The sequence below is a fragment of the Babylonia areolata genome, chromosome 14, assembly GCF_041734735.1.
Source record: "Babylonia areolata isolate BAREFJ2019XMU chromosome 14, ASM4173473v1, whole genome shotgun sequence".
In the NCBI taxonomy this organism is placed as follows: Eukaryota; Metazoa; Mollusca; class Gastropoda; order Neogastropoda; family Buccinidae; genus Babylonia; species Babylonia areolata.
In genome coordinates this window covers 13,060,540-13,085,981 of record NC_134889.1, presented here as the reverse complement: position 1 = coordinate 13,085,981, position 25,442 = coordinate 13,060,540, and the positions used below count along the sequence as shown (strand labels likewise).

General features: G+C 43.5%; 1 protein-coding gene across 1 annotated transcript in view; it reads left to right on the top strand.

Moving 5' to 3' along the window:
• LOC143289489 (uncharacterized) overlaps positions 1-6,111 on the top strand; it is a 29,895-nt gene extending 23,784 nt beyond the window's left edge. The window contains exons 3-4 of the mRNA XM_076598473.1: positions 882-1,114; positions 5,729-6,111. Coding sequence (XP_076454588.1) covers positions 882-1,114; positions 5,729-5,887 — 392 coding nt within the window. The 3' untranslated portion in view covers positions 5,888-6,111. The remainder of the gene's footprint in view (positions 1-881; positions 1,115-5,728) is intronic.
• Positions 6,112-25,442: the final 19,331 nt, after the last annotated feature.

Here is a 25,442-nt window from a genome sequence, read left to right as displayed (position 1 = left end):
GTCTGTTTGTCTGTGTGTGCGTGCGCGTGCGCGCGCGCGTGTGTGTCTTTGTGTGTGTGTGTGTGTGTGTGTTGTGTGTGTGTGTGTGTGTGTGTGTGTGTGTGTGCGTGCGTGCGTACGTGTGTGCGTGCGTGTCTATCTTGTCTGTATGTGTCTTTGTATGTCTGTTTATGTGTGTATGCGCGTATGTTCAGGCATACAGGAGTTTTACAATTACGCACTAAAGTCTGAAGGCACAAAGTAGTGTGTTTTTTTTTTTTAAATGTGCGAATCGGTGTGCGTTAATTGTCAGAACTGTCCGTGAGGTGTGGGTGGTCTGTGTGGGAGGTGTGTGGAGAGGGGAGTGACGGAGGATGTTCTGCAGCACACCCGAGAAATCTTTGACGTGAAGCTCTGCGCTGACTTCGGGAAATAGGCTTGTTCTTGGAACGGACGCTGCTGTTGCTGTGTAGGTCTGAAGGGAATGAGTTCACGAGAATCGTTGGCGCCTCTTGCACGGCCTATGTCAGTGACTGCCTGGGTGAATCGGACTGTGTTGATGACACTACCACATCATTGAAAGCTGTGATTGTGATTGATATTATATTATATTATAGTATATTATATTACTGATGGTTGGAAAGAATTATCGATGAGTGATTGGTTGGCTGATTGACTGCCTGACCAGGTAACATCAACATGACGTTCAGCCTGATTGATGGATTGACCGGTCAGTTGGTTGGTCGATTGATCGATAGGTATATCTATTGACTAATCGTTGTGTCACCCAGGTAACATCAGCATGACGTTCAGGCTGACTGATTGATTAGTCAACTGGTAGTTCGATTGAACGATCGATTGATCGATGGGTTTATTTATTGATGACTTGATGTGTGACCCAGGTAACATCAACATGACGTTCAGCATGATGTTCTGCGCCCCGGTACGGCCCGAGCTGCAGGCGTGGTGTGGGCAGGGCGACGTGGCGCTGCGCCTGAAGGGGCTGACCTCGGTGCCCACAGAGGTGGAGTCCATGCCCTGCACGTGCACTGACCGCAGGCCGCTCGTGCTGCACCGGACCTACCGCGGCCCTGACTTCCTGCAGTACGATGACTACGTTTGTGCCAACCACAAGGTACACACTGATCACTATAGGTCGTGACATAGGTCGTGACATAGGTCGTGCCAACCATAAGGTACACACTGATCAGCATAGGTCGTGACATAGGTCGTGCCAACCATAAGGTACACACTGATCAGCTCGTGCCAACCATAAGGTACACACTGATCAGCACAGGTCGTGACATAGGTCGTGCCAACCATAAGGTACACACTGATCACTATAGGTCGTGACATAGGTCGTGACATAGGTCGTGCCAACCATAAGGTACACACTGATCACTATAGGTCGTGACATAGGTCGTGCCAACCATAAGGTACACACTGATCAGCACAGGTCGTGACATAGGTCGTGCCAACCATAAGGTACACACTGATCACTATAGGTCGTGACATAGGTCGTGCCAACCATAAGGTACACACTGATCAGCACAGGTCGTGACATAGGTCGTGTCAACCATAAGGTACACACTGATTAGCACAGGTCGTGACATAGGTCATGCCAACCACAAGGTACACACCGATCAACACAGGTCATGCCAACCATAAGGTACACACTGATCAGCATAGGTCGTGCCAACCATAAGGTACACACTGATGAACATAGGTCGTGCCAACCATAAGGTACACACTGATCACTATAGGTCGTGCCAACCATAAGGTACACACTGATCAGCATAGGTCGTGCCAACCATAAGGTACACACTGATCACTATAGGTCGTGCCAACCATAAGGTACACACTGATCAGCATAGGTCGTGCCAACCATAAGGTACACACTGATCAGCATAGGTCGTGCCAACCATAAGGTACACACTGATCAGCATAGGTCGTGCCAACCATAAGATATACACTGATTAGCATAGTATGTGCCAATGATAAGATACACACTGATCAGAATGCCACGTACCAATAATAAGGTGAACGTCGATCAGCACAATTTGTGCCAACCTTAACGTACACATCGATTACCACACTACATGCCAATGCTAAGGTAAGTACGGATTAGCACACTATGTGCTAAGTAAGCTGAGGTAAGCTAAGGTAAGTAAGCTGCCCACCACCCCGTGTGTCCACTCTCTGACACAGGATGACCAGTTACAATCAGACAAAGTGGCAGCAATGACAGTACGCTTTGTGTCAAGATCAAGGTGAAGGTTGAACAGTGTTGAGTCCTGTGTGACGACCACACGTGGAGTGTCCAGTCAAACAGTGGTGACATGCAGACTGACACTCACACACACACACACACACACACACACACACACACACACACACACACACACACCCTGAGTGAAAAAGATTTCATTGTTTAATTAACTGAAGCGGAGAGAAGAAGCCTATAGTTCACAAGGTCAGAGACGTCAACACTGGAGCTGAACAGACCCAACAATCAGGTGAATCAGAGACGTCAACACTGGGGCTGAACAGACCCAACAATCAGGTGAATCAGAGACGTCAACACTGGAGCTGAACAGACCCAACAATCAGGTGAATCAGAGACGTCAACACTGGGGCTGAACAGACCCAACAATCAGGTGAATCAGAGACGTCAACACTGGGGCTGAACAGACCCAACAATCAGGTGAATCAGAGACGTCAGCACTGGGGCCGAACAGACCCAACAATCAGGTGAATCAGACGTCAACACTGGAGCTGAACAGACCCAACAATCAGAGACGTCAGCACTGGGGCCGAACAGACCCAACAATCAGGTGAATCAGAGACGTCAATACTGGGGCTGAACAGACCTAACAATCAGAGACGTCAATACTGGGGCTGAACAGACCTAACAATCAGAGACGTCAATACTGGGGCTGAACAGACCCAACAATCAGAGACGTCAACACTGGAGCCGAACAGACCCAACAATCAGGTGAATCAGAGACGTCAACACTGGAGCCGAACAGACCTAACAATCAGGTGAATCAGAGACGTCAGCACTGGGGCCGAACAGACCCGACAATCAGGTGAATCAGAGACGTCAGCACTGGGGCCGAACAGACCCGACAATCAGGTCAATCAGAGACGTCAACACTGGGGCTGAACAGACCCAACAATCAGGTGAATCAGAGACGTCAACACTGGGGCCGAACAGACCTAACAATCAGGTGAATCAGAGACGTCAACACTGGAGCCGAACAGACCCAACAATCAGGTGAACCAGGTCAGTTCAATAACATGACGGTGGCGGTGGCCCAATGGATTGTCTCCCGAGCTTCCTGAGTTCGATCCCCGGTCCGGCGCACCTGGTGGGTAAAGGGTGGAGGTTTTCCCATCTCCCAGGTCACCATATGTGCAGACCTGCTTGTGCCTGAACCCCCTTCGTGTATACGCATGTAGAACATCAGATACGAACGTTAAAGATCTTGTAATCCATGTCAGCGTTCGTTGTCTATGGAAACAAGAACATACCCAGCATGCACACCACCGAAAACGGATTATGGCTGCCTACATGGCGGCGAAAAACGGTCATTCATATAAAAACCCACTCGTACATAAGAGTGAACGTGGGAACTGCATTCTATGAAGGAAGAAGAAGCATGGCAACACCAACAACAACAACAACAGTGAGAAGAAGAACGGAAGATTCCAACAACACATTTCATTGTGGTAACTGATGTCCGTCTGGCAATAATCAGAGCGAAAGAGGGACTGATTGCATTGCACAGTTTCTTGCTAACAGACAATGAGCTGTTCTTGCCACGGATAAATAAGGATGTAGCATGGCGATCGTGTTGATCTTGACATGCAGCCACTGACCAGCACAAGCACAGTGGGTTGTTTTTTGTGTGTTTTTTTGTTTTTGTTTTGTTTTGTTTTGTTGTTGTTTTTTTGCCAGTTTCTTTTTTTTCGTTTTGTTCGTTAACCGTTCGACAAACGTCAAAGTATTGGCGGTAGGTGCTGTTTACAATCTGCAGTGTCCGTCAGTGGGTGGTGTGGTGCTGAGTGGTGGGTGGTGGGTGGTGTGGTGCTGAGTGGTGGGTGGTGTGGTGCTGAGTGGTGGGTGGGTGGTGTGGTGCTGAGTGGTGGGTGGTGTGGTGCTGAGTGGTGGGTGGTGGGTGGTGTGGTGCTGAGTGGTGGGTGGTGTGGTGCTGAGTGGTGGGTGGTGGGTGGTGTGGTGCTGAGTGGTGGGTGGTGTGGTGCTGAGTGGTGGGTGGTGGGTGGTGTGGTGCTGAGTGGTGGGTGGTATGGTGCTGAGTGGTGTGGTGCTGAGTGGTGGGTGGTGTGGTGCTGAGTGGTGGATGGGTGGTGTCGTGCTGAGTGGTGTGGTGCTGAGTGGGGAGTGGTGTGGTGCTGAGTGGTGGGCGGTGTGGTGCTCAGTGGTGGGTGGTGTGGTGCTGAGTGCTGAGTGGTGGGTGGTGTGGTGCTGAGTGCTGAGTGGTGGGTGGTGCTGAGTGCTGAGTGGTGGGTGGTGTGGTGCTGAGTGCTGAGTGGTGGGTGGTGGGTGGTGTGGTGCTGAGTGGTGGGTGGTGTGGTGCTGAGTGGTGGGTGGTGTGGTGCTGAGTGGTGTGGTGCTGAGTGGTGGGTGGTGTGGTGCTGAGTGGTGTGGTGCTGAGTGGTGGGTGGTGTGGTGCTGAGTGGTGGGTGGTGGGTGGTGTGGTGCTGAGTGGTGGGTGGTGTGGTGCTGAGTGGTGGGTGGTGGGCGGTATGGTGCTGAGTGGTGGGTGGTGGGTGGAGTCACAGCACGCCTTATCCACAGCAGCAGCATACGATGTGTCACACAGTGATTGAAACGCAGTAGCGAACTAGTCTGGGGTCGTTTCACACTGAAACCATTGAACTAGATAACAGCAGACAGGAGTCAGTGCTCAGCACTTGTTCAGTTCCATTGAAAATTGCAGCTCAGCCCGGAACTTGCTGTCAGCATCACCACGTGCACACAGACTCACAGACTTTTTTAATGTACCTTGGTACGTACTGTACTGTCCGCTCAAATCATCCGACAGATGCGATGTGCCAAAGTAATTCACGTCACACTCACACACACACACACACACACACACACACACACACACATAACTCCGCCTCTCTGTCGCTGCTCCTGTCCCTCTCTCTCTCAGTCTCTCTCTCTTTCTGTGACACACACACACACACACACACACACACACACACACACACTTCATTGCCCAAGATAACTCGAAACAGACGGGGGTGGGAGGGGGGCTGAGGGGGGGGGGGGTCGGATTTGAGGGGACAAACAAATAAAGATGCGATCAAAAGCGGTAAATGTTTTTGAATGGTTTTCTCTAATTTCAAAACAATATATGTTTGTGTGTATCTATCTATCTATCTATCTATCTATCTATCTGTACTTTTTTTTCATGTGTGTGTATGTATGTGTATATCTAAGGGGAGGGCGAGGGTGGAATTGTCTGTGTGTGTCTGTGTGTCTGTGGGAGAGAGATAGAGGACAGACAGAAAGACAGAGAGAGAGACAGAGACAGACAGACAGACAGATGGAGACAGACAGACAGACAGACAGACAGAGAGACAGACAGGGAGACAGACAGACAGACAGAGAGACAGACAGGGAGACGTGAGACAGAGAGACAGAGAGAGGTCGCATGTGATCGATGTTGGAGCGGAGTTCCTTGCTGCAACCTTTCCCTGCCCCCTGTCCCTCCAGAGACGGTGCAACGTGGAGTGGAGCCCGGACATCTGCCTGATCCACAACATGGCCAACCAGACAGACAGCTTCCCCTGCAAGTGCCCCCAACACACCGTGTGCCGCTCCACCTCCGACATGCCCTTCAACAAAGACTTCCGGTGCTTGCCTGTCCAATAAGGGGGACTGCACGGATTATTTTTGGGTTTTTTGTTTTTTCTGTGAGCTTACGTTTTAGGGGGCTGGCTAGAAGGCCATGCTCAGATTGTGTGAAGACAGCACAGACTTTGAGGTTCGTGGTACTACACCACAGCTGACGTGTTTGCATGTGTACATATGTGTTCGCTGGTTTTGGTTTCCCTTCTACTGATTGTGAATAAATTGATTTCTGTAAATTCTTACAATGGACTCTGTTGTTCCTTTTTTCCGTTGTTGCATCCCTCTTTTTTTCTCCACAAGTTTCTGTTGTTTATTCATGTTGGCAAAAGAAGTGTCGTTGATTGGCATGTAATCGGAAAAAAAATTATTCGTTGATGGAGACTTACACAGATTCATTTCAGACAAGTGACTGAGCAAATTGATTGATACATGTTGTCCCACACCAACATTGGCTGTGAATTGTCACACACACATACAGAGAGAGAGAGAGAGAGAGAGAGAGAGAATGGGTCACAGAGGACTCTTTCGTAATCCTCTCACGAGTTATGGGCTAAGTGCCCTCCCTCTCTATCTCTCTCTCTCTCTTTCACACACACACACACACACACACACACACACACACACACACACATAGAACGGGCGGTGATCAAAGGTTGGGTCATGGAGGACCCTCTCGGAATCGTCCCAAGAACTGTAAATGTCGAGAGACAGACAGACAGACAGACACAGAGAGAGACGCGGGGGGGGGGGGGTGAGAGCGGGGGGGGGGGGGGGGGGATAGGGGGAAGCTAAGGGACAGAGAGAATCAAGAGACGACAGGGGCAGAGACGTAAAGTCAGCAGCGTGGTGGTCCTACCATTTCCGACACTTGAGGTAGGAAGTGAGTGTCCAAGGCTGGTGAGTGGCGTGGAACAGGGAGCACTTTGTGAGGCGGTCAGCTCTGAATGGAAGGCCATCACCTCACAGCGCCTCCCACCACCTCACTTCACACACACACACACATGAAGAGGCGGGGAAACGACGGACTTCCTGTCGTCCACAGGTCGCGCGCTAACTGCTCATGACACCAGATGGCCACGATTGTTTTGTGATGCACGTGCGCGGGTGTTTGACGTCACCGCCTGTGCCCCCGTCACAAAGGATCGCTTGTTCTGAGGGGGCGTCCTTGAACACGTGATGTTTGAAGAACAGAATCCTTTCCTCTCGGTTATATACATGCGGGTTTATATTTAGACGGGCATGATCTGGCACTGACAGTTTTCCTTGACAGAAATGGAAAACGTTAAGTCAGATGGACATATAAAAATTACCAGTATCAGTATCAGTAGCTCAAGGAGGCGTCACTGCGTTCGATCAAATCCATATTCGCTAACCACATCTGCCAAGCAGATGCCTGGCCAGTAGCGTAACCCAACCCGCTTAGTCAGGCCTTGAGAAAAAAAATTAAAGAATAATAATAAAGAATAAAAAATATAATAATGATAATAATAATAATCATGATAATAAGAAGAAGAAGAAGAAAGAAAGAAAGAAAAAAATAATAACGATAGGTTTTTTTTTAATATAATAAAAATTTTATAATGAAAATTTGTAATAAAAAGGACGAATGCAAAAAGAATAAAAGAAAAAAGATATATAGCTGTATGTAAAGATATATATATATATATATATATATATATGAGTGAATTACTCAGTTACGTGGGACAATAAACAGCCGACCATGCTATATCTCTCCATCAGAAAACAAATCCACTCCACATCCTGCAAGAGAGAAAGGCAAAATCCAGAGTGGCAGAATACTGATGCTGCAAAATGACTGGAGTGCAGGCGGCAGTACATCAACAGCTTGACACAGGGTGGAGAGAAAAGACGCTGATGGATGTGAATCAAACACAGCAGTACCGTCTCAACACAAATCGTAACATGAAATAGGGATGAAATATATCTATCTATATTTTTTTTTTTTTTAATTTTAAATTTTAAAAAGTGGACGTGGGCTGAAGCGTGTGATGAGCTGTAGAACGGACTGTGACAGCAGCCATGCGGGAGCCAGCTGGACATGTCATACCATGAAAGCTTTTTGTTAGGCGCTGTTTCTGTCATTGCTGTTCGACATCCAAATGTTATGTTTCTTGCTCAATCGGTGCTGGGAATGAGAGCAGCACTGCTGACACCTGTACAAGTGATTCCACTGTAGTGCATGTCTCCTCTGGCGGGTGTCCCTCACCATATCCCTCAACGGGAGGGGAATCGTGGGACTGCCAGAACGTGTAGTCGTTCCTCTTCTGCGGTTTTTTTGTTTGTTTGCTTGTTTTTTTGTTTGTTTGTTTGTTTTTTTTTTGTTTGTTTGTTTCTGTTTGTTTGTTGTTGTTTTTGTTGTTGTTGTTTTGTTTTTGTTTGTTTGTTTTGTTTTTGTTTTTTGTCGAAATTGCGAGAAAGCGTGACGGGTGCCCCCATTTGAGAAAAAGTGTGAGACGGTTTAAGAAATGTGTACATGTATGTGTGTGTGTGTGTGTGTGTGTGTGTGTGTGTGTGTGTGTGTGTGTGTGTGTGTGTTTCCTTTTGTCTGTTTGCTTGGCTGGTTGATTTGTTCTTCTTTCATTTTGTTTAAAAAAACACACGACATTTTCATGTTTTGAGTGTTCTCTGAAACCGAGAATAAAGTTTCAGTGCAACCTTACATGCGAAAGGATGCTATCACAAACAGATGAACATATGAACAAGCATGAAATGAAGGAACATTCTAAATAAATGTGCCAGAAAGGGTTGCAACACAACAAACACCAAAACATTATGTTGGTCTCAACGCGAGGGTAAAGCCTTGTGGCACACCTTTTTGTCACATTTTGGTTGAATCATTCCGATGTTATTCCCAACATCCCTTGGGATTCGGTGCAAGTCTTGGTAATTGGATTTCTGTTGAGTAATGCACATGGCCTTATTTTTATTGTTTGCTGTTGATTCCGATGTTGAATTTGAGGTGGATGCATTGCGGTGATCCTCAAGTTGTCAGTCTGTGCAATACAATAAACAGATGTGTCAGTGTGTAAGTGTCAGTACTGCTGGTGATCGTCGTTGTCGGCATTCCACTCTTCCTCTCTTCCTTTTCTCTCTCTCATTTTTCTCTTAGATTTGCATTGGAAAAAGACAAGAAACCAACTCCGATGAAATAGAAAATATTTTTGATAAAAAGGGGGACTTCTTTCTCTCTTTCACACACACACACACACACACACACACACACACACACACGTGTCCATCTGCCCAATGTACATCCCGTAGATTTGACCCCTGAGGTTGATGTGTCACTTTCATCCATTAACAACTCGCCTGTTGACGTGAACGATCTTCTGAAGACAACAGCCTGTGGACAGTTATCTGTAGGTATTTATTTATTCATTTATTCATTCAATCGTTCATTCATTTATCTGTTTATCCCTCACTTATTGATCCCAATCACGAAACACCACTTGAATAAGGATCACATCTTTTGCGAGTCCGGACCCGTGCCAATGACATCATTAGATGATGGTGACGTCACTGTGATGGTGACGTCATTCAGTGACGTCCAGCATGACTCTGGGTGGCGGTGGGACGCGGTCCTTGGTTGGGGTGACACTGTCCACTGCTCTCTTTGTGCAGGTGCTGCACACACACACACACACACACCAACCACACACACACACACCACACACACACACACACACACACACACACTGTACTAACATCACCAGAGCGACATTGATTGCTTGATGTGGATACTTATCCAACACCTATTCTTGGTCGGAGACTGAGCTCAAAGTGCTTCATTAACACGGAGTCATTCTGCAGGGCAGGCTGCAGAGAAGGATAGAGCCGACTGACAGCTGGCACTGGGCGCTCATCATTCGTTTCCTGTATCATTCGATCAGGTTTCAGTCATGCACACATAAACACTCATACAGACATGTAACATTTTACGTATTTAACTCACCGAACGCTGACATGGATTACAGGTTCATAGCATGCGTATTTGATCTTCTACACACGAAGGGTGTTCAGACACAAGCAGGTCTGCACATAATGTTGACCTTAATCCACCAGGCGCCGTTACCGAGATTCGAACCCGGGACCCTCAGATTGAAAGTCCAACGCTTTAGCCACTCGGCTGTTGTGCCCGTTAACTGCAACACGCTGGCCTCTGTGGCTCATTCAGTGACGTTGTTCGTCAGCAGTGAAATGAGTGTGGGAACATGAGGGAACTAAGGGAAACAACTCAGTTCATGACTCGTGCCCGGTGCTAATATTGTTTACTCCCTTTTCCCGATGCTTGTGAAGCATGGCGTGCGTGTGTGCGTGTGCTCGTATGTGTAAGTGCGCGCGTGCGCGCGTGTGTGCGTGCGTGCGTGCGTGTGTGTGTGTGTGTGTGTGTCTGAGCTCGAATGTGCAAGTGTGTGTGTGTGTGTGTGTGTGTGTGTGTGTGTGTGTGTGTGTGTGTGTGTGTGTGTGTGTGTGTGTGTGTGTGTGTGTGTGTGTGTGTGTGTGTGTGTGTGTGTGTGTGTGTCTGAGCTCGTATGTGCAAGTGTGTGTGTGTGTGTGTGTGTGTGTGTGTGTGTGTGTGTGTGAAGAAAGAGACAGAACGGACGGAAGGGGGAGAGAGAAAGAGAGTCTCACAGATTGAATGTAATCCTCCACTCGGTGCTCCTCGGCACTGGGCAGGTCTGGAACAAAGACAGAACGGTATGTGAGGATGGGAGCAAAGGAAACACACAAAGAACAACAAAAGAACAAAAGCAGTTGAGAGAGAAAGAGAGAAAAACAGACAGACAGACAGACAGAGACAGAGAAAGGTGTGTGTGTGTGTGTGTGTGTGTGTGTGTGTGTGTGTGTGTGTGTGTGTGTGTTTGCAGGCAGAGACGGATACAGATAGACAGAGAGAGAGAGAGAGAGAGGAGACAGACAGACAGACAAACAGAGACAGACAGCCAGAACGGCAAACAGACAGATAGACGGACAGCCAGACAGAGGCAGGGACAGACAGAAAGAAACACGGGCAGAGATAGAGACAGAGATACACAGACAGATAGACAGACAGATAGACAGACAGACAGAGATGAGAAGAGAAAGAGAAGAGGGGAGGGGGGAAACAGACAGACAGACAGAGATGGTAACAGTTACGGGCAATCATGGCAGCCACTGCGTCTCTGTCGATGCTGCTTTCATAGGCGTGCAGTTTGCAGGCTTCAGCAACAGCGATCAGCTCCACCAGCATCACCTGTCAGGGAGGACATGGCTGTCAGCACCTCTCTGTCTCTTTCACACACACTTCTCTCCTTTTTCCTTCTTTTCTTTTTTTTTTTTTTTTTTTTTTTCTTTTTTTCTCTCCTCATTTTTACCGACCAGGGACACGCCCATTCCGCAAAAAAGCAACGTCACAGGTAATGGGCAGTGTTCACAACAAGGTGTGGACGTTCACTCCGTCAGTCACACAGAGGAATGGAGGGGAAGAAGTGTGGGTGTTGCCATAGTTATCATTATGGCCATCCATAGGTGTAAAAGATATGATGTATTTACAGTATAATGTTTACACGTGATTACAATATCTTGTTTCCGAGTCGTTGTGATATAACATTAACGTGTTGGTGGCATGCGTGTGTGTTATTACGGTATTGATGTTTCAATGTGAACAGCATGTCTTTAGTGAGGTGTTTCAATGTGAATAGCATGTCTTTAGTGAGGTGTTTCAATGTGAATGTCATGTCCAGTAGTGAGGTGTTTCAATGTGAATATCATGTCCATTAGTGAGGTGTTTCAATGTGAATGTCATGTCCATTAGTGAGGTGTTTCAATGTGAATGTCATGTCCATTAGTGAGGTGTTTCAATGTGAATAGCATGTCCATTAGTGAGGTGTTTCAATGTGAATGTCATGTCCATTAGTGAGGTGTTTCAATGTGAATGTCATGTCCATTAGTGAGGTGTTTCAATGTGAACAGCATGTCTTTAGTGAGGTGTTTCAATGTGAATATCATGTCCATTAGTGAGGTGTTTCAATGTGAATGGCATGTCCATTAGTGAGGTGTTTCAATGTGAATGGCATGTCCATTAGTGAGGTGTTTCAATGTGAACATCATGTCCATTAGTGAGGTGTTTCAATGTGAATAGCATGTCCATTAGTGAGGTGTTTCAATGTGAACAGCATGTCTTTAGTGAGGTGTTTCAATGTGAATAGCATGTCCATTAGTGAGGTGTTTCAATGTGAATGTCATGTCCATTAGTGAGGTGTTTCAATGTGAACAGCATGTCTTTAGTGAGGTGTTTCAATGTGAATAGCATGTCCATTAGTGAGGTGTTTCAATGTGAATGTCATGTCCATTAGTGAGGTGTTTCAATGTGAGCATCATGTCCATTAGTGAGGTGTTTCAATGTGAATATCATGTCCATTAGTGATGTGTTTCAATGTGAATATCATGTCCATTAGTGAGGTGTTTCAATGTGAACATCATGTCCATTAGTGAGGTGTTTCAATGTGAATAGCATGTCCATTAGTGAGGTGTTTCAATGTCAATATCATGTCCATTAGTGAGGTGTTTCAATGTGAACATCATGTCCATTAGTGAGGTGTTTCAATGTGAATAGCATGTCCATTAGTGAGGTGTTACAATCTGAATAGCATGTCCATTAGTGAGGTGTTTCAATGTGAACATCATGTCCATTAGTGAGGTGTTTCAATGTGAATAGCATGTCCATTAGTGAGGTGTTTCAATGTGAATAGCATGTCCATTAGTGAGGTGTTTCAATGTCAATATCATGTCCATTAGTGAGGTGTTTCAATGTGAACATCATGTCCATTAGTGAGGTGTTTCAATGTGAATAGCATGTCCATTAGTGAGGTGTTTCAATGTGAATAGCATGTCCATTAGTGAGGTGTTTCAATGTGAATATCATGTCCATTAGTGAGGTGTTTCAATGTGAAAAACATCTCCATTAGTGAGGTGTTTCAATGTGAATATCATGTCCATTAGTGAGGTGTTTCAATGTGAATGTCATGTCCATTAGTGAGGTGTTTCAATGTGAATATCATGTCCATTAGTGAGGTGTTTCAATGTGAATATCATGTCCATTAGTGAGGTGTTTCAATGTGAAAAACATCTCCATTAGTGAGGTGTTTCAATGTGAATAGCATGTCCATTAGTGAGGTGTTTCAATGTGAACATCATGTCCATTAGTGAGGTGTTACAATCTGAATGTTATGTCCATTAGTGAGGTGTTTCAATGTGAATAGCATGTCCATTAGTGAGGTGTTTCAATGTGAATATCATGTCCATTAGTGAGGTGTTTCAATGTGAATAGCATGTCCATTAGTGAGGTGTTTCAATGTGAACAGCATGTCCATTAGTGAGCACATTACAATGTCAACATGCCATTTTTCTATGTCTATGCATGCTTACAATACTTTATCTGCACGTGGTTACAATACCATGTTTATATGTGGTTACAATAATGTCTTGATTTGATTACATGTGATGTTTACATGTGATTATCAAACCATGATTACATGTGATGTTTACATGTGATTATCATATCTACATGTCATTATCATACCATATATACATGTGATGTTTACATGTGATTATCATACCATGATTACATGTGACTATCATACCATACCTACCTGTGATTACAATACACGGTCTACATGTCATTACAATACCATTTTCAATGCGATTATAATACCCTATTTTCATGTACTTACAATGCCACGTCTACATGTGTTTACAATTACACGTTTATATGTGTTTATAAAACAGGGTCTACATGTGTTCACAATACAATGTTTACATGTGATTACATTACCACATCTACTTGTGTTTACAACACCACGTCTACATATGTTTACAATACCACCTCTACAAATGTTTACACTACCATGTCTACATGGTATTACAATACATTGTCTACATATGTTTACACTACCATGTCTACATGTGTTTACAATACAATGTCTACTATGTTTACACTACCTGTCTACATGTGTTTATGTCAACATATATTTACAATACCATGTTTACATGTGTTTACAATACCATGTTTACGTCTGTTTACAATACCATGTTTACATGTGTTTATTCTAATCCCATGTCTACATATGTTTACAATACCATGTTTACATGTGTTTACAATACCATGTCTACATGTGTTTACAATCCCATGTCTACATGTGTTTATCACAATACCATGTCGACATATGTTCACAATACCATATCTACGTGTGTTTATTACAATTCCATGTGTACATGTGTTTACAATACAGTGTCTACATGTGTTTACAATTCCATGTCTACATATGTTTACAATACCATGTCTACATGTTTTTACAATCCCAAGTCTATGTGTGTTTATTACAATACCATGTCGACATGTGTTTATCACAATACCATGTCTACATCAGTTCACAATACCATGTCGACATGTGTTTATCACAATACCATGTCTACATGTGTTTATCACAATACCATGTCGACATGTGTTTATTACAATACCATGTCTACATCAGTTCACAATACTATGTCGACATGTGTTTATCACAATACCATGTCGACATGTGTTTATTACAATACCATGTCTACATGTGTTTATCACAATCTCATGTCTACATGTGTTTATCACAATACCATGTCTACATGTGTTTATCACAATACCATGTCGACATGTGTTTATTTCAATACCATGTCTACATGTGTTTATTACAATACCATGTCGACATGTGTTTATTACAATACCATGTCTACATCAGTTCACAATACCATGTCGACATGTGTTTATCACAATCTCATGTCTACATGTGTTTATCACAATACCATGTCTACATGTGTTTATCACAATCCCATGTCGACATGTGTTTATCACAATACCATGTCGACATGTGTTTATCACAATACCATGTCGACATGTGTTTATCACAATACCATGTCTACATCAGTTCACAATACCATGTCGACATGTGTTTATCACAATACCATGTCTACATGTGTTTATTTCAATACCATGTCGACATGTGTTTATTACAATACCATGTCTACATCAGTTCACAATACCATGTCGACATGTGTTTATCACAATACCATGTCGACATATGTTTATTACAATACCATGTCTACATGTGTTTATCACAATACCATGTCTACATGTGTTTATCACAATACCATATCGACATGTGTTTATCACAATGCCATGTCGACATGTGTGGAGTGTTGGCCTTGTGATAACGTGTCTGCCAAGGAAGCGAGAGAATTTTAGCACACTGGTTCGAATCCCACACACGCCAGAGTGGTCAATGCACCTTGAGTGTTGGTCTGGACGCTAGACATTCTGATGAAACGACAAACCGAGGTTTCATATGGAGTTCGCACTTAGTGCACGTAAACGAACCCACAGTACAAATGGGTTGTTGGAAATTCCAGTTGTTTTTTTTTGTTGGTTTTTTTTTGTGTGTTTTTTCTTTTCTTTTTTTGCTGCCCCATCATCTGCACTGTTTCAGTGGTATTAGTCCTACGCCACTCATTCCGAGTCCCCCGTACAAGGCCACACCCAGCGTCGTCTATCTCAGTCCCAGCGCCGGTAGTCCACAGGGAGCAATGGATGTCAACAGACACATTTGGTGGCAGAATAGAAGGACAAGAAAAATGGTGGCGTTTTCACTGATGCGATGTGCTCTCCCGTAGGAGAACGACCCGAATTTCGTACATAGAAACACGTTATGATAAAAGACTAATACAATACAATACAATACAATACAATACAGTACCATGTCTGATAATGATGATGATGATATGATTTTATTCTGTGTAAAACAGGGAACCAGTGGAGATATGACAAGAGAGGAGTCATGTGCTCAGATCAAGACAGGTTGGGCAGCAGAGTTTTGTGTGCGCTGAAGGGGATGAACGGATGAGGCAGACAAGGCAGACATGAGAGAATTACAGGGAAAGGGAGGAGAGGAGGAGGGGGGACAGGTGGTGGGGGACTGACCTTCTCATCAGGCGAGAGCATGTCGAAGGCTTGGGAGGAATGCAGAGCATGCAGCACGTTCAGCAACTCGCCCGTCACCACGTGACACGTCACCAAACACGTCATCAGCACAATCACTGAGGTCTTCATTCTGCTTCCTTGGTTTGCTAGGCAAATAGATAGATAGATAGATGTGTGTGTGTGTGTGTGTGTGTGTGTGTGTGTGTGTGTGTGTGTGTGTGTGTGTTGTGCTTCATACATTTGTGTATAATTTGATACGTTAAATGTGGTGCACAATTCTATCGATTACATTTTATTTCTTTGGCAATGTATTCCTTCGGGTTTCTCTCTTCTGGACGGACCACTAAAAGCTGTCAGAAAAAAGCATTCCAAGACATGCCGTCGATTCATTTTTGTTGTTGTTGTTGTTTTTATTTTTGTTTTTGTTCATTCTAGTTAATTGAGTATGCACTTTTAATCATTCATATTTTTTATGCAGTGAGCATGTCGAAGGTGTAGTCAGTCAGTGTCATTCTATGTTCTATCCAGAGTATGTATTTCTTTTCTTTTCATTGCGAACAAAGAAAACTATGTCATGTCGTCTTCCAACCCAAACAAACGTTCAAGCCCAATAAAATCAGCTGGATCCAGAACCTCAACGAAATGAAGCATTCAAAATCCGGAAGACCTATAACTGATCATTGGTATGAGTGTAAATACTTTCATTTCGCCATGTTTAAACGAAATTTGGTACTGGCAGACAAAATATTTCCAGGGAAAATGAATTTGTTAATCAAAGTTCAACACACACACACACACACACACACACACACACACAGAGAGAGAGAGAGAGAGAGAGAGAGCGCTTAAAACCAAGTTATGACATAGATCCACGTTGTATTAAAAAAAAAGGGGGGGGGGGAGTCAATAAATGAATTGAAAAATGAATCATTAGCAAATAGGTAATGAATCAACAAACAGAAAATAAAAGAACAACAAAGAAATACATAGCATGACAACACAAAGCTATTATTTTAAAATAAAAAATAAAACTTCATGTATTTGTGTCATGGCTACTGACACCATCTTTTTACTGAATCACAGATATAAAGGAGAAGACAGATCACTCTCGTTCAGTACCAGTTTTTTTGTTGTTGTCTTTTTTTGTTGTTGTTTTTTTTGTTTGTTTGTTGGTTTTTTTGTTTTTTGTTTTTTAATGAACATTAAAAAAAAAAAGCAATTCATTGCATTAAAAACTTTCCTCCTGTTTTCTGTTATAGCAAATACAAATCCTGTTACAAAGAGTTGGTCAGAAAAACCACTTTTGACTTGTTTTATTCAAAGCCATCATAGGGTATTCAATTACACTGACTTCCCTAATAGAGACAGACAGACAGACAGAGAAAGACAGAAACAGAGACAGGGAGACAGAGAAAGACAGAGACACAGAGAGAGGGAGGAGGAGAGATGAAAGAAATGGAAAACAACTGCAAGAAAAATGCAATCAGAGCGACTGTCGGACAGGTATTGTTGAACAGTGTTGTGAGACAGGAGCATCTACAGAAGCCTCTGGCCGTGAACCTACCTCACTGACACCAGCATCCAGGTCTATGGCTTACCTCGGGGGACGGTCAGGTTTATATACAACGTGTGTGTGAGAAAGAAACAGAGGGAGGGAAGGAGTGGGGGGGGGGAGGGCAGGGCGGGGGGAAGGAGACAGAGAGGGGGGAGAGGTAAGAGAGACAGGGAATGAGAGAGAGGGGGTATACAGACAGACACAGACAAGCAGGCATGCAAGCAGATAGAGACAACAGCAGAAGAAGAAGGAAGACTCGGAGAAAGAGGGTCAGGTATTGCTGGGACTGTTCGTTTGTTTGGGTTTGGGTTTTCCGAGGACAAGACACAGGCATTGTTGGACTGTATTCAACCCTCAGCCGTAATGGAACTCAGCTATAAATTGTGACGAAAAAAGAACATGTCAGCTGTATGTGAAACGTCAAAAGAAGAAACGTGCGCACACGCACACACAGACACGCACGCACGCACGCACATGCACGCACTAACACGCGCGCGCGCGCGCGCACACACACACACACACACACACACACACATGAATACCCACTTACCCTTCTCCAGCACCCTTACACCCACACACAACCCTTCCCCCCCTCCCCACACAGGGGCACACACACGCGCGCGTATGTATGAGCCAATAACTGAACATCTCCGAACCCATTACAAAACTGATTTGGCCGTTTGACCGATAGTGTTCATTGCCAGATACCTGGATCACGATCTTCATGACTGACAGTGTGTGTCGATAAGACATGAACCCCTTCTGAAATTAGCAACAAGGACACCGTGGCTGCAGGATTAATCTATGTTGACATGGTCATGACATACAGCTGCGGCATTTACGTCCCATGCCATCTTGGCCTTGACACAACATACATCTTGGGCATTCATAGGTTATGCCATTTTGGCATTCACACAGCATGCAACTTAGGCATTAATACGTCGTGCCATCTTGGCCTTCACACAACATACATCTTGGGCATTCATAGGTTATGCCATTTTGGCATTCACACAGCATGCAACTTGGGCATTAATACGTCGTGCCATTTTGGCATTCACACAGCATGCAACTTGGGCATTAATACGTCGTGCCATTTTGGCATTCACACAGCATGCAACTTGGGCATTAATACGTCGTGCCATTTTGGCATTCACACAGCATGCAACTTGAGCATTCATACGCCATGCAGATTTGGCATTCACACAACATGCAACTTAGGTATTCATACGTCATGCAGATTTGGCATTCACACGTCATTTTGGTTTAGGTTTATTGCAACAAACAAGAGGCAAAGCCTTCAAGACTCACTAGTGCCTCGCGCTTTATCCAGTCAAGGAATAAGTGAGAGAAAAAAGAGAATTAAAAAATCGTTGAAAAGTGTTCTGTATTGAATATGATATATGAAATAAGCTTTGGAGAGAGAGAGCGAGAGAGAGAGAGAGAGAGAGAGAGAGAGAGAGAAGAAAAAAAGGAATGCGAGCGAATCGAACCCAGCATGTTTAGTTCTGAAGCAAGCAGACTAAAACCCCACTGCTGCTGCACATCTGACGTCACATGACTAAATTTGATACTTAAAGCAATGTTGATGTTTTCTTCTTTGTGTGATAAATAGATGTTATTGTAGTGGACGTAATGACGCCGTTTAAATCATGTTTTTTTGTGTGTGTGTTTTATTATATCTTGATTATTCTTTTATGTCGGCGGTAAAGGAAACTTTGTTATCCCTTCAAGCACAAAGCAACACATGGTAGATCTCTAGATCTGCTCGAACCAGTCAAGGCCTACAATGAGCTGGAAGAAGCGATGAATTTAATTTTTCTTTAATGTTCATTCCAGTTAATTCAGTCTCCACGTTAGAATATCTATATGAAGTAAACACGTCAATGGTGTAGTTAGTATTACTTGTATGTGTTATGTCCAGAATTTGTATTTCTTTCCTTTTCATTGTGAACAGGAAGAACGAGGTCATCTCTTCCAATACAAGCTGCCTGCTTGTTGGCCAAACTCAGTGGGAAGCGATTTTTAGAATTTTCGGATTTCGGAACACACCTCAACGAAATAAAACCGTTAATGATTCGGAAAAAAACGGCTTCATTCGGGAGACTTAAACCTGTTAGTGTTATGATTGTGAAGATCTTTTTTTCATACTATGTTTAAGTCAAATCTGGTATTGGCAGACAAAGTATTTCCAGAGAAAATGGCAATGTTTAAGTTTTACACAGAGAGAGAGAGGGAGAGAGAGAGAACCGAACACCGAGTTAAAACATAGACTCACTTTGTTTCCACAAGTGAGTCAAAAAGACCTTGTGGGGTGCATGGAAAACACGGAACGGAAGAACAAAAAGGCAAACAAAACATGACGACAGTGTGTCAGGAATATGCATTATATGATCAACAAATATGATGTTATGGAAATAAAACAGTGCACAGTCTACTTTATTATCTGAACCAAGAGGACACTGCTTTATGACGACACAAAATGCATTATAATTTACCGAAGCAATGTGTATGGAAACATAGCAAAATTGTGAAGTAACCTTTCAATGATTTTGCATAAAATGTTTCACAGATTTAGCAAGCTGCATCAAATGTGTCTTTTGATTCCTGCAGCATAACTTAAACAACTGTCTTCTGTAATATCCGAACAAAAGCAGTTTTCAAAAATCAAGTCCCAATCTTTACAGGCATTTTGTAGTTCTGGTTTTCCTATTAGTACATCGTTGAACTATATTGCATACTTTATGAATCTTTTATTATTATAGATTATGCTTTTTTAAAGCTGGCTCTATTCTGATGGTTGTTTCTATCGTCATAGTCTTGAGTGCGGCTCTTCAGTTCTCTCGATTTTTAGTCGATTGTTTTATCCCTGTCTTTTTAATCAAGTCAGTTTCTGACAGACTGATTCACGAGGGACTCGTCTTTTACGTGGTTGTTTTATACCGCTCCATGTGCCTTCAAACTGTTTGGACATTTTTACTGTGGGCGTCGAATATTAATCACCGTCCGCCATTGCTGGAGTATGGCCAACAAGCAGAGTGTTCAGTGGTAAACATCAACACTGCACGCACCGCGCCATGCAAGTATTCTCGACATCAGCTGCTTGCGTTGGATCAGTACGACACACACTTGTGTTATGTCAAGATGTGATACGACGTCTTAAGGACTTACACATTGGTTACAACCTCCCCCGCACAGAACGATCTCGTCGGGCAGGGACACGGAACAGGAAAGTGATACACGTCATTCAAAGCAGTGCAAACAGTTCTGAACCCAAATCACACGAGAGGCAAAAGGTGAGAGTAAACTTTTCTAACCTGATTTGTATCCACCCCGAGAAGAATGTACAAGTGATTGAGGCACTTTTCCACCCGTCACATCTGAAACACGTGTGTCAATGTTCAGTCATGTTGACAGAAGGCATCTTCTATCCACGACGTAATTGTTGACAATGCTTTTGATGTTGTTAACTGAAACATGGCTGCATAAAGAGATGGACAAATCATTCATGGCACAGCAGGGATACAAATCGAAATCGTTCCCCAGACAAGTTAGAAAAGGGGGTGGTGTAGCAGCTATAATGAGGAGCCATAATTTATACAAAACGTTTGTACATCAAAACCCTCGACAACACATCATTTGAGGGTGTAGCATTGAAGTTCGAGAGCAATAACTATGGATGCCATGTTATAATTATGTGTATATTGACCTCCACCAAGTCGACATAATAAATGTAGTATCCAGGATTTTATCACCGAATTTTCCAGTCTCTTAGATAAGTGCACCTTAGATGCAGGGGACTTAGTTTTAATAGGTGATTTTAACTTTCACTATGAACAGACCAACAATTCTGACATCTTACGTTTGCGTACTGTGCTCCACGACCACAGATTAAAGCAACTGATAAGTGAACCCACCCACAAACATGGTCACACACTTGATCGGCTTGTGGTTCGGGAGATTATACCCGCCCCCCAGTTTCAGGTTATGGACTTTGCCCTTGCTGACCACATGGCAGTCATTTACAACATCCCTTTTAAGAGACTCAAACGAGAAAAACACCTTGTAACATCGCGAAACACCAAAATGATTAATGTTGATTTTTTTTCTATGCTGACATCAAATCCCTTGTGCAGGAAAATCATTCAACCTCATCTCCTCTCAGATTATACAACGCCGGCCTCCGTCAGATACTGGACAAGCGCGCCCCTCTCTCCACTCGCCTTGTCAATGACCGTCCCTCTGCTCCCTGGATGACCAATGAACTGAGGGCCGCCAAGCGTCGGGAACGACAGGCCGAGCACGTCTGACGCTCCAACAAACTGACAGTCTTCCGTGATATATATGTCAAAGAGAGCAACACACTGAACGCTATGCAGACCACCGCAGAACGTCAACACTTTAGTGTTTCCATGTGCCAGTGCTCCACGTCCAAACAGCTATGTGCTGTTTCAATCCAACTGACTAGCAAAAGCAAAGAACTGTTACTGCCAAAAGACATTCCTCCTCAGGATCTTCCTGATACTTTTTGTAAATATTTTACTGATAAAATCGCTAACATCCGACATGAACTGGATGCTTGTCCACCGGAGAATAAGTTTGATGAATTTAAAGGGGTTTTAATGACATGTTTTAGAACAATTTCTGAGAAGACTGTAAGAGATTTTATTATTCATTCTCCAAATAGGAACTGTGATTTGGATCCATTACCATCTAACCTTTTAAAGATATGTCTAGATGATCTTCTCCCCTTAATCACCAGTATTGTAAACCACTCTCTAGAGTCAGGCACTGTTGATGATTCTCTCAAATTGGCTATTGTCACCCCACTTTTGAAAAAGCGCAATCTGGATTCGAATCAACTAAAGAACTATCGACCCGTGTCTAGTCTGTCATTCATTTCTAAAATTATTGAGAAAGTTGTGTTACAGCAGTTACAGGAACATCTAGAGAAAAACGGTCTACTCAAATTTATCAGTCAGTCTATCGAAAAAAAACACAGCACAGAAACAGCTCCTCTCTGTGTTACAGACAGTCTTCTCTCAAATACAGACAAAAAAACTTGCATTCTTAGTGCCATTCCTAGATCTGTCAGCTGCATTTGATACAATTGACCACTGAATTCTCATCAACCATCTGAGCACTACCTTTGGCATTCTATCTACTGCTTTAAAATGGTTTTCATCATATCTTTCAAACCGTCAGCTCTGCGTTAAAGTAAGTCATACCACTTCTAAGGTTATCCCTCTTGTATTTGGTGTCCCTAAGGGATCGGTTCTGGGACCTATTTTATTCATTTTATATACTCAGCCTTTGTCTGACATCATCAAAAGGCATTCATTTGATTACCATAAGTATGCTGATGACACTGAGTTACAAAAAGCCGCTCCACCATCTGACTTCAAAACAGTCATTAATGAGACGGAAGCCTGTGTGGCTGATGTGAAGGTGTGGATGGACAGAAACAAGCTAAAACCTAACGAAGAGAAAACCGAGCTCTTAGCTGTAGGAGACCGAGCCCGTCTCAATGAAATAAAAAAAAAAAGGCCCAGTCACTCTCGGCACTTCTACAGTTACATTTCAAACATCAGCTAAAAACCTAGGTGTACATACTGATCAGCCCTTGACCATAGCTGACCACATTTCATCCCTGTGTCGCTCATGCATTTTCATCTTCGCAGACTAGCCTCAGTCAGACCATACTTAACGGAAAAAAACATGGCTCAGTTGGTTTCCTCTTTTGTCCTGTCCGGACTAGATTACTGCAATTCTACCTTAGCAGGTTTACCATCTTCCTCTCTTATTAGACTACATACAGTACAGAACAATGCTGCACGACTTGTCCTAGTAAAAAAGAAATCTGATCATGTCACACCTCTTTTGGATCAGTTACACTGGCTTCCTATAGAGTCCCGCATTCACCATAAACTAGCGACACTTGCCTTCCGACATTTTGATGAATCTCTTCCCCCGTATCTCTTCTGAGCTGGAAACGTACGAACCATGTAGAACGCTCAGATCCAGTTCTGATCTGTTACTTAAAGTCCCAATAACTAATTTGAAATGTGCAGGGAAAAGGTCTTTTAGGGCTCAAGTACCAAAAATTTGGAATTCTTTGCCATCGTCCCACAGAAATGTTCCCGATCTCCAGACCTTCAAGTCAGATCTGAAAACGCACCTTTTCCGCAAACATTTCTATACTCAGCACGATGGACAGTCCAAAGTCTGTTTTATGCTAGAGATATTTATACTCAAGTAATCCTGTTTTAGTGCAGTTGATATATTTAATGTGTCTGGGCGCGCGCGCGCGCGTGCATGTGTGTGTGTGTGTGTGTGTGTGTGTGTGTGCGCGCGCGCGCGCGCGCGCATGCATGTATGTATGTGTCTAAAAATGTGTGTTTTTAAGGAATGTATTTCTTTTTAATCTAAGCATTATTTACTTGATATTTGTATTATTTGGTGGATCATGCTTTTTTTATTCATTCTGTGAACGCATTGGATTGAGCTGTTGTAATGTTTTATGTTATGTTTATATCTGGCTTGATGATGCAAGGCGCTTTGAGCAGCATTAGTACTGGATAACGCGCCATAGAAAAATTATGAATTATCATTATTATTATTATTATTGCTGTATTATTTTCTTTCAAACCCTTCATTTAGAGAACGTACGACAAAACCAGCCAGCTGTTTCCGAAAAAAAAAGTCAACAGTCATTCCATCAGTTCCTTGGCTTTTACCATTCATCATGTTTTAGTGCTTGTGATGCCTCCTTCAACGTTATTGTACCTTCCATTGAGTTTGCTTCAATCTCTGTTAATTTTGGCTATCAACATACGTTCCTGCCCCAGTGTCACACTTCTCGCTCCACATAGAATGTTATAAGAACTTTTTGTATCATGAAATATTTTTCACATTCAAAATTTTATTTAAACATTCTGAAATCCAAGAACATTTCGTTGTGAGGAAGGTCATCTTGCCAGTTTTTTTCCAATGTCATTTAGCTTCGGCATTCATACATCATGAAACTTTGGCATTCATATGTCATGAAACTTTGACATCCATGCGTCATTCAACTACGGCATTCATACGTCATGCAACTTTGGCATTCATACGTCATGAAACTTCGACATTCATGCGTCATTCAACTTTGGCATTCATACGTCATTCAACATTGGCATCCATGCGTCATTCATCTACGGCATTCATACGTCATGCAACTTTGGCATTCATACGTCATGCAACTTTGGCATTCACACGTCATGAAACTTCGGCATTCATACATCATTTAACTTTGGCATTAATACGTCATTCAACTTCGGTATCCACACGCCATGCAACTTCAGTACCCACACGCCATGCAACTTCAGCATCCGTACGTCATGAAACACCAGTATCCACACGCCATGCAACTTCAGTACCCACACGCCATGCAACTTCAGCATCCGTGCGTCATGAAACACCAGTATCCACACGTCATGAAACTTCAGCATCCGTGCGTCATGAAACACCAGTATCCACACGTCATGAAACTTCAGCATCCGTGCGTCATGAAACACCAGTATCCACACGTCATGAAACTTCAGCATCCGTACGTCATGAAACTCCGGTACCACATGTCATGAAACTTCAGCATCCGTACGTCATGAAACTCCGGTATCCACATGTCATGAAACTTCAGCATCCGTACGTCATGAAACTCCAGTATCCACACGTCATGAAACTTCAGCATCCGTGCGTCATGAAACACCAGTATCCACACGTCATGAAACTTCAGCATCCGTGCGTCATGAAACACCAGTATCCACACGTCATGAAACTTCAGCATCCGTACGTCATGAAACTTTGGTATCTACACGTCATGAAACTTCAGCATCCGTGCGTCATGAAACTTTGGTATCCACACGTCATGAAACTTCAGCATCCGTACGTCATGAAACTCCGGTATCCACACGTCATGAAACTTCAGCATCCGTACGTCATGAAACTCCGGTACCACATGTCATGAAACTTCAGCA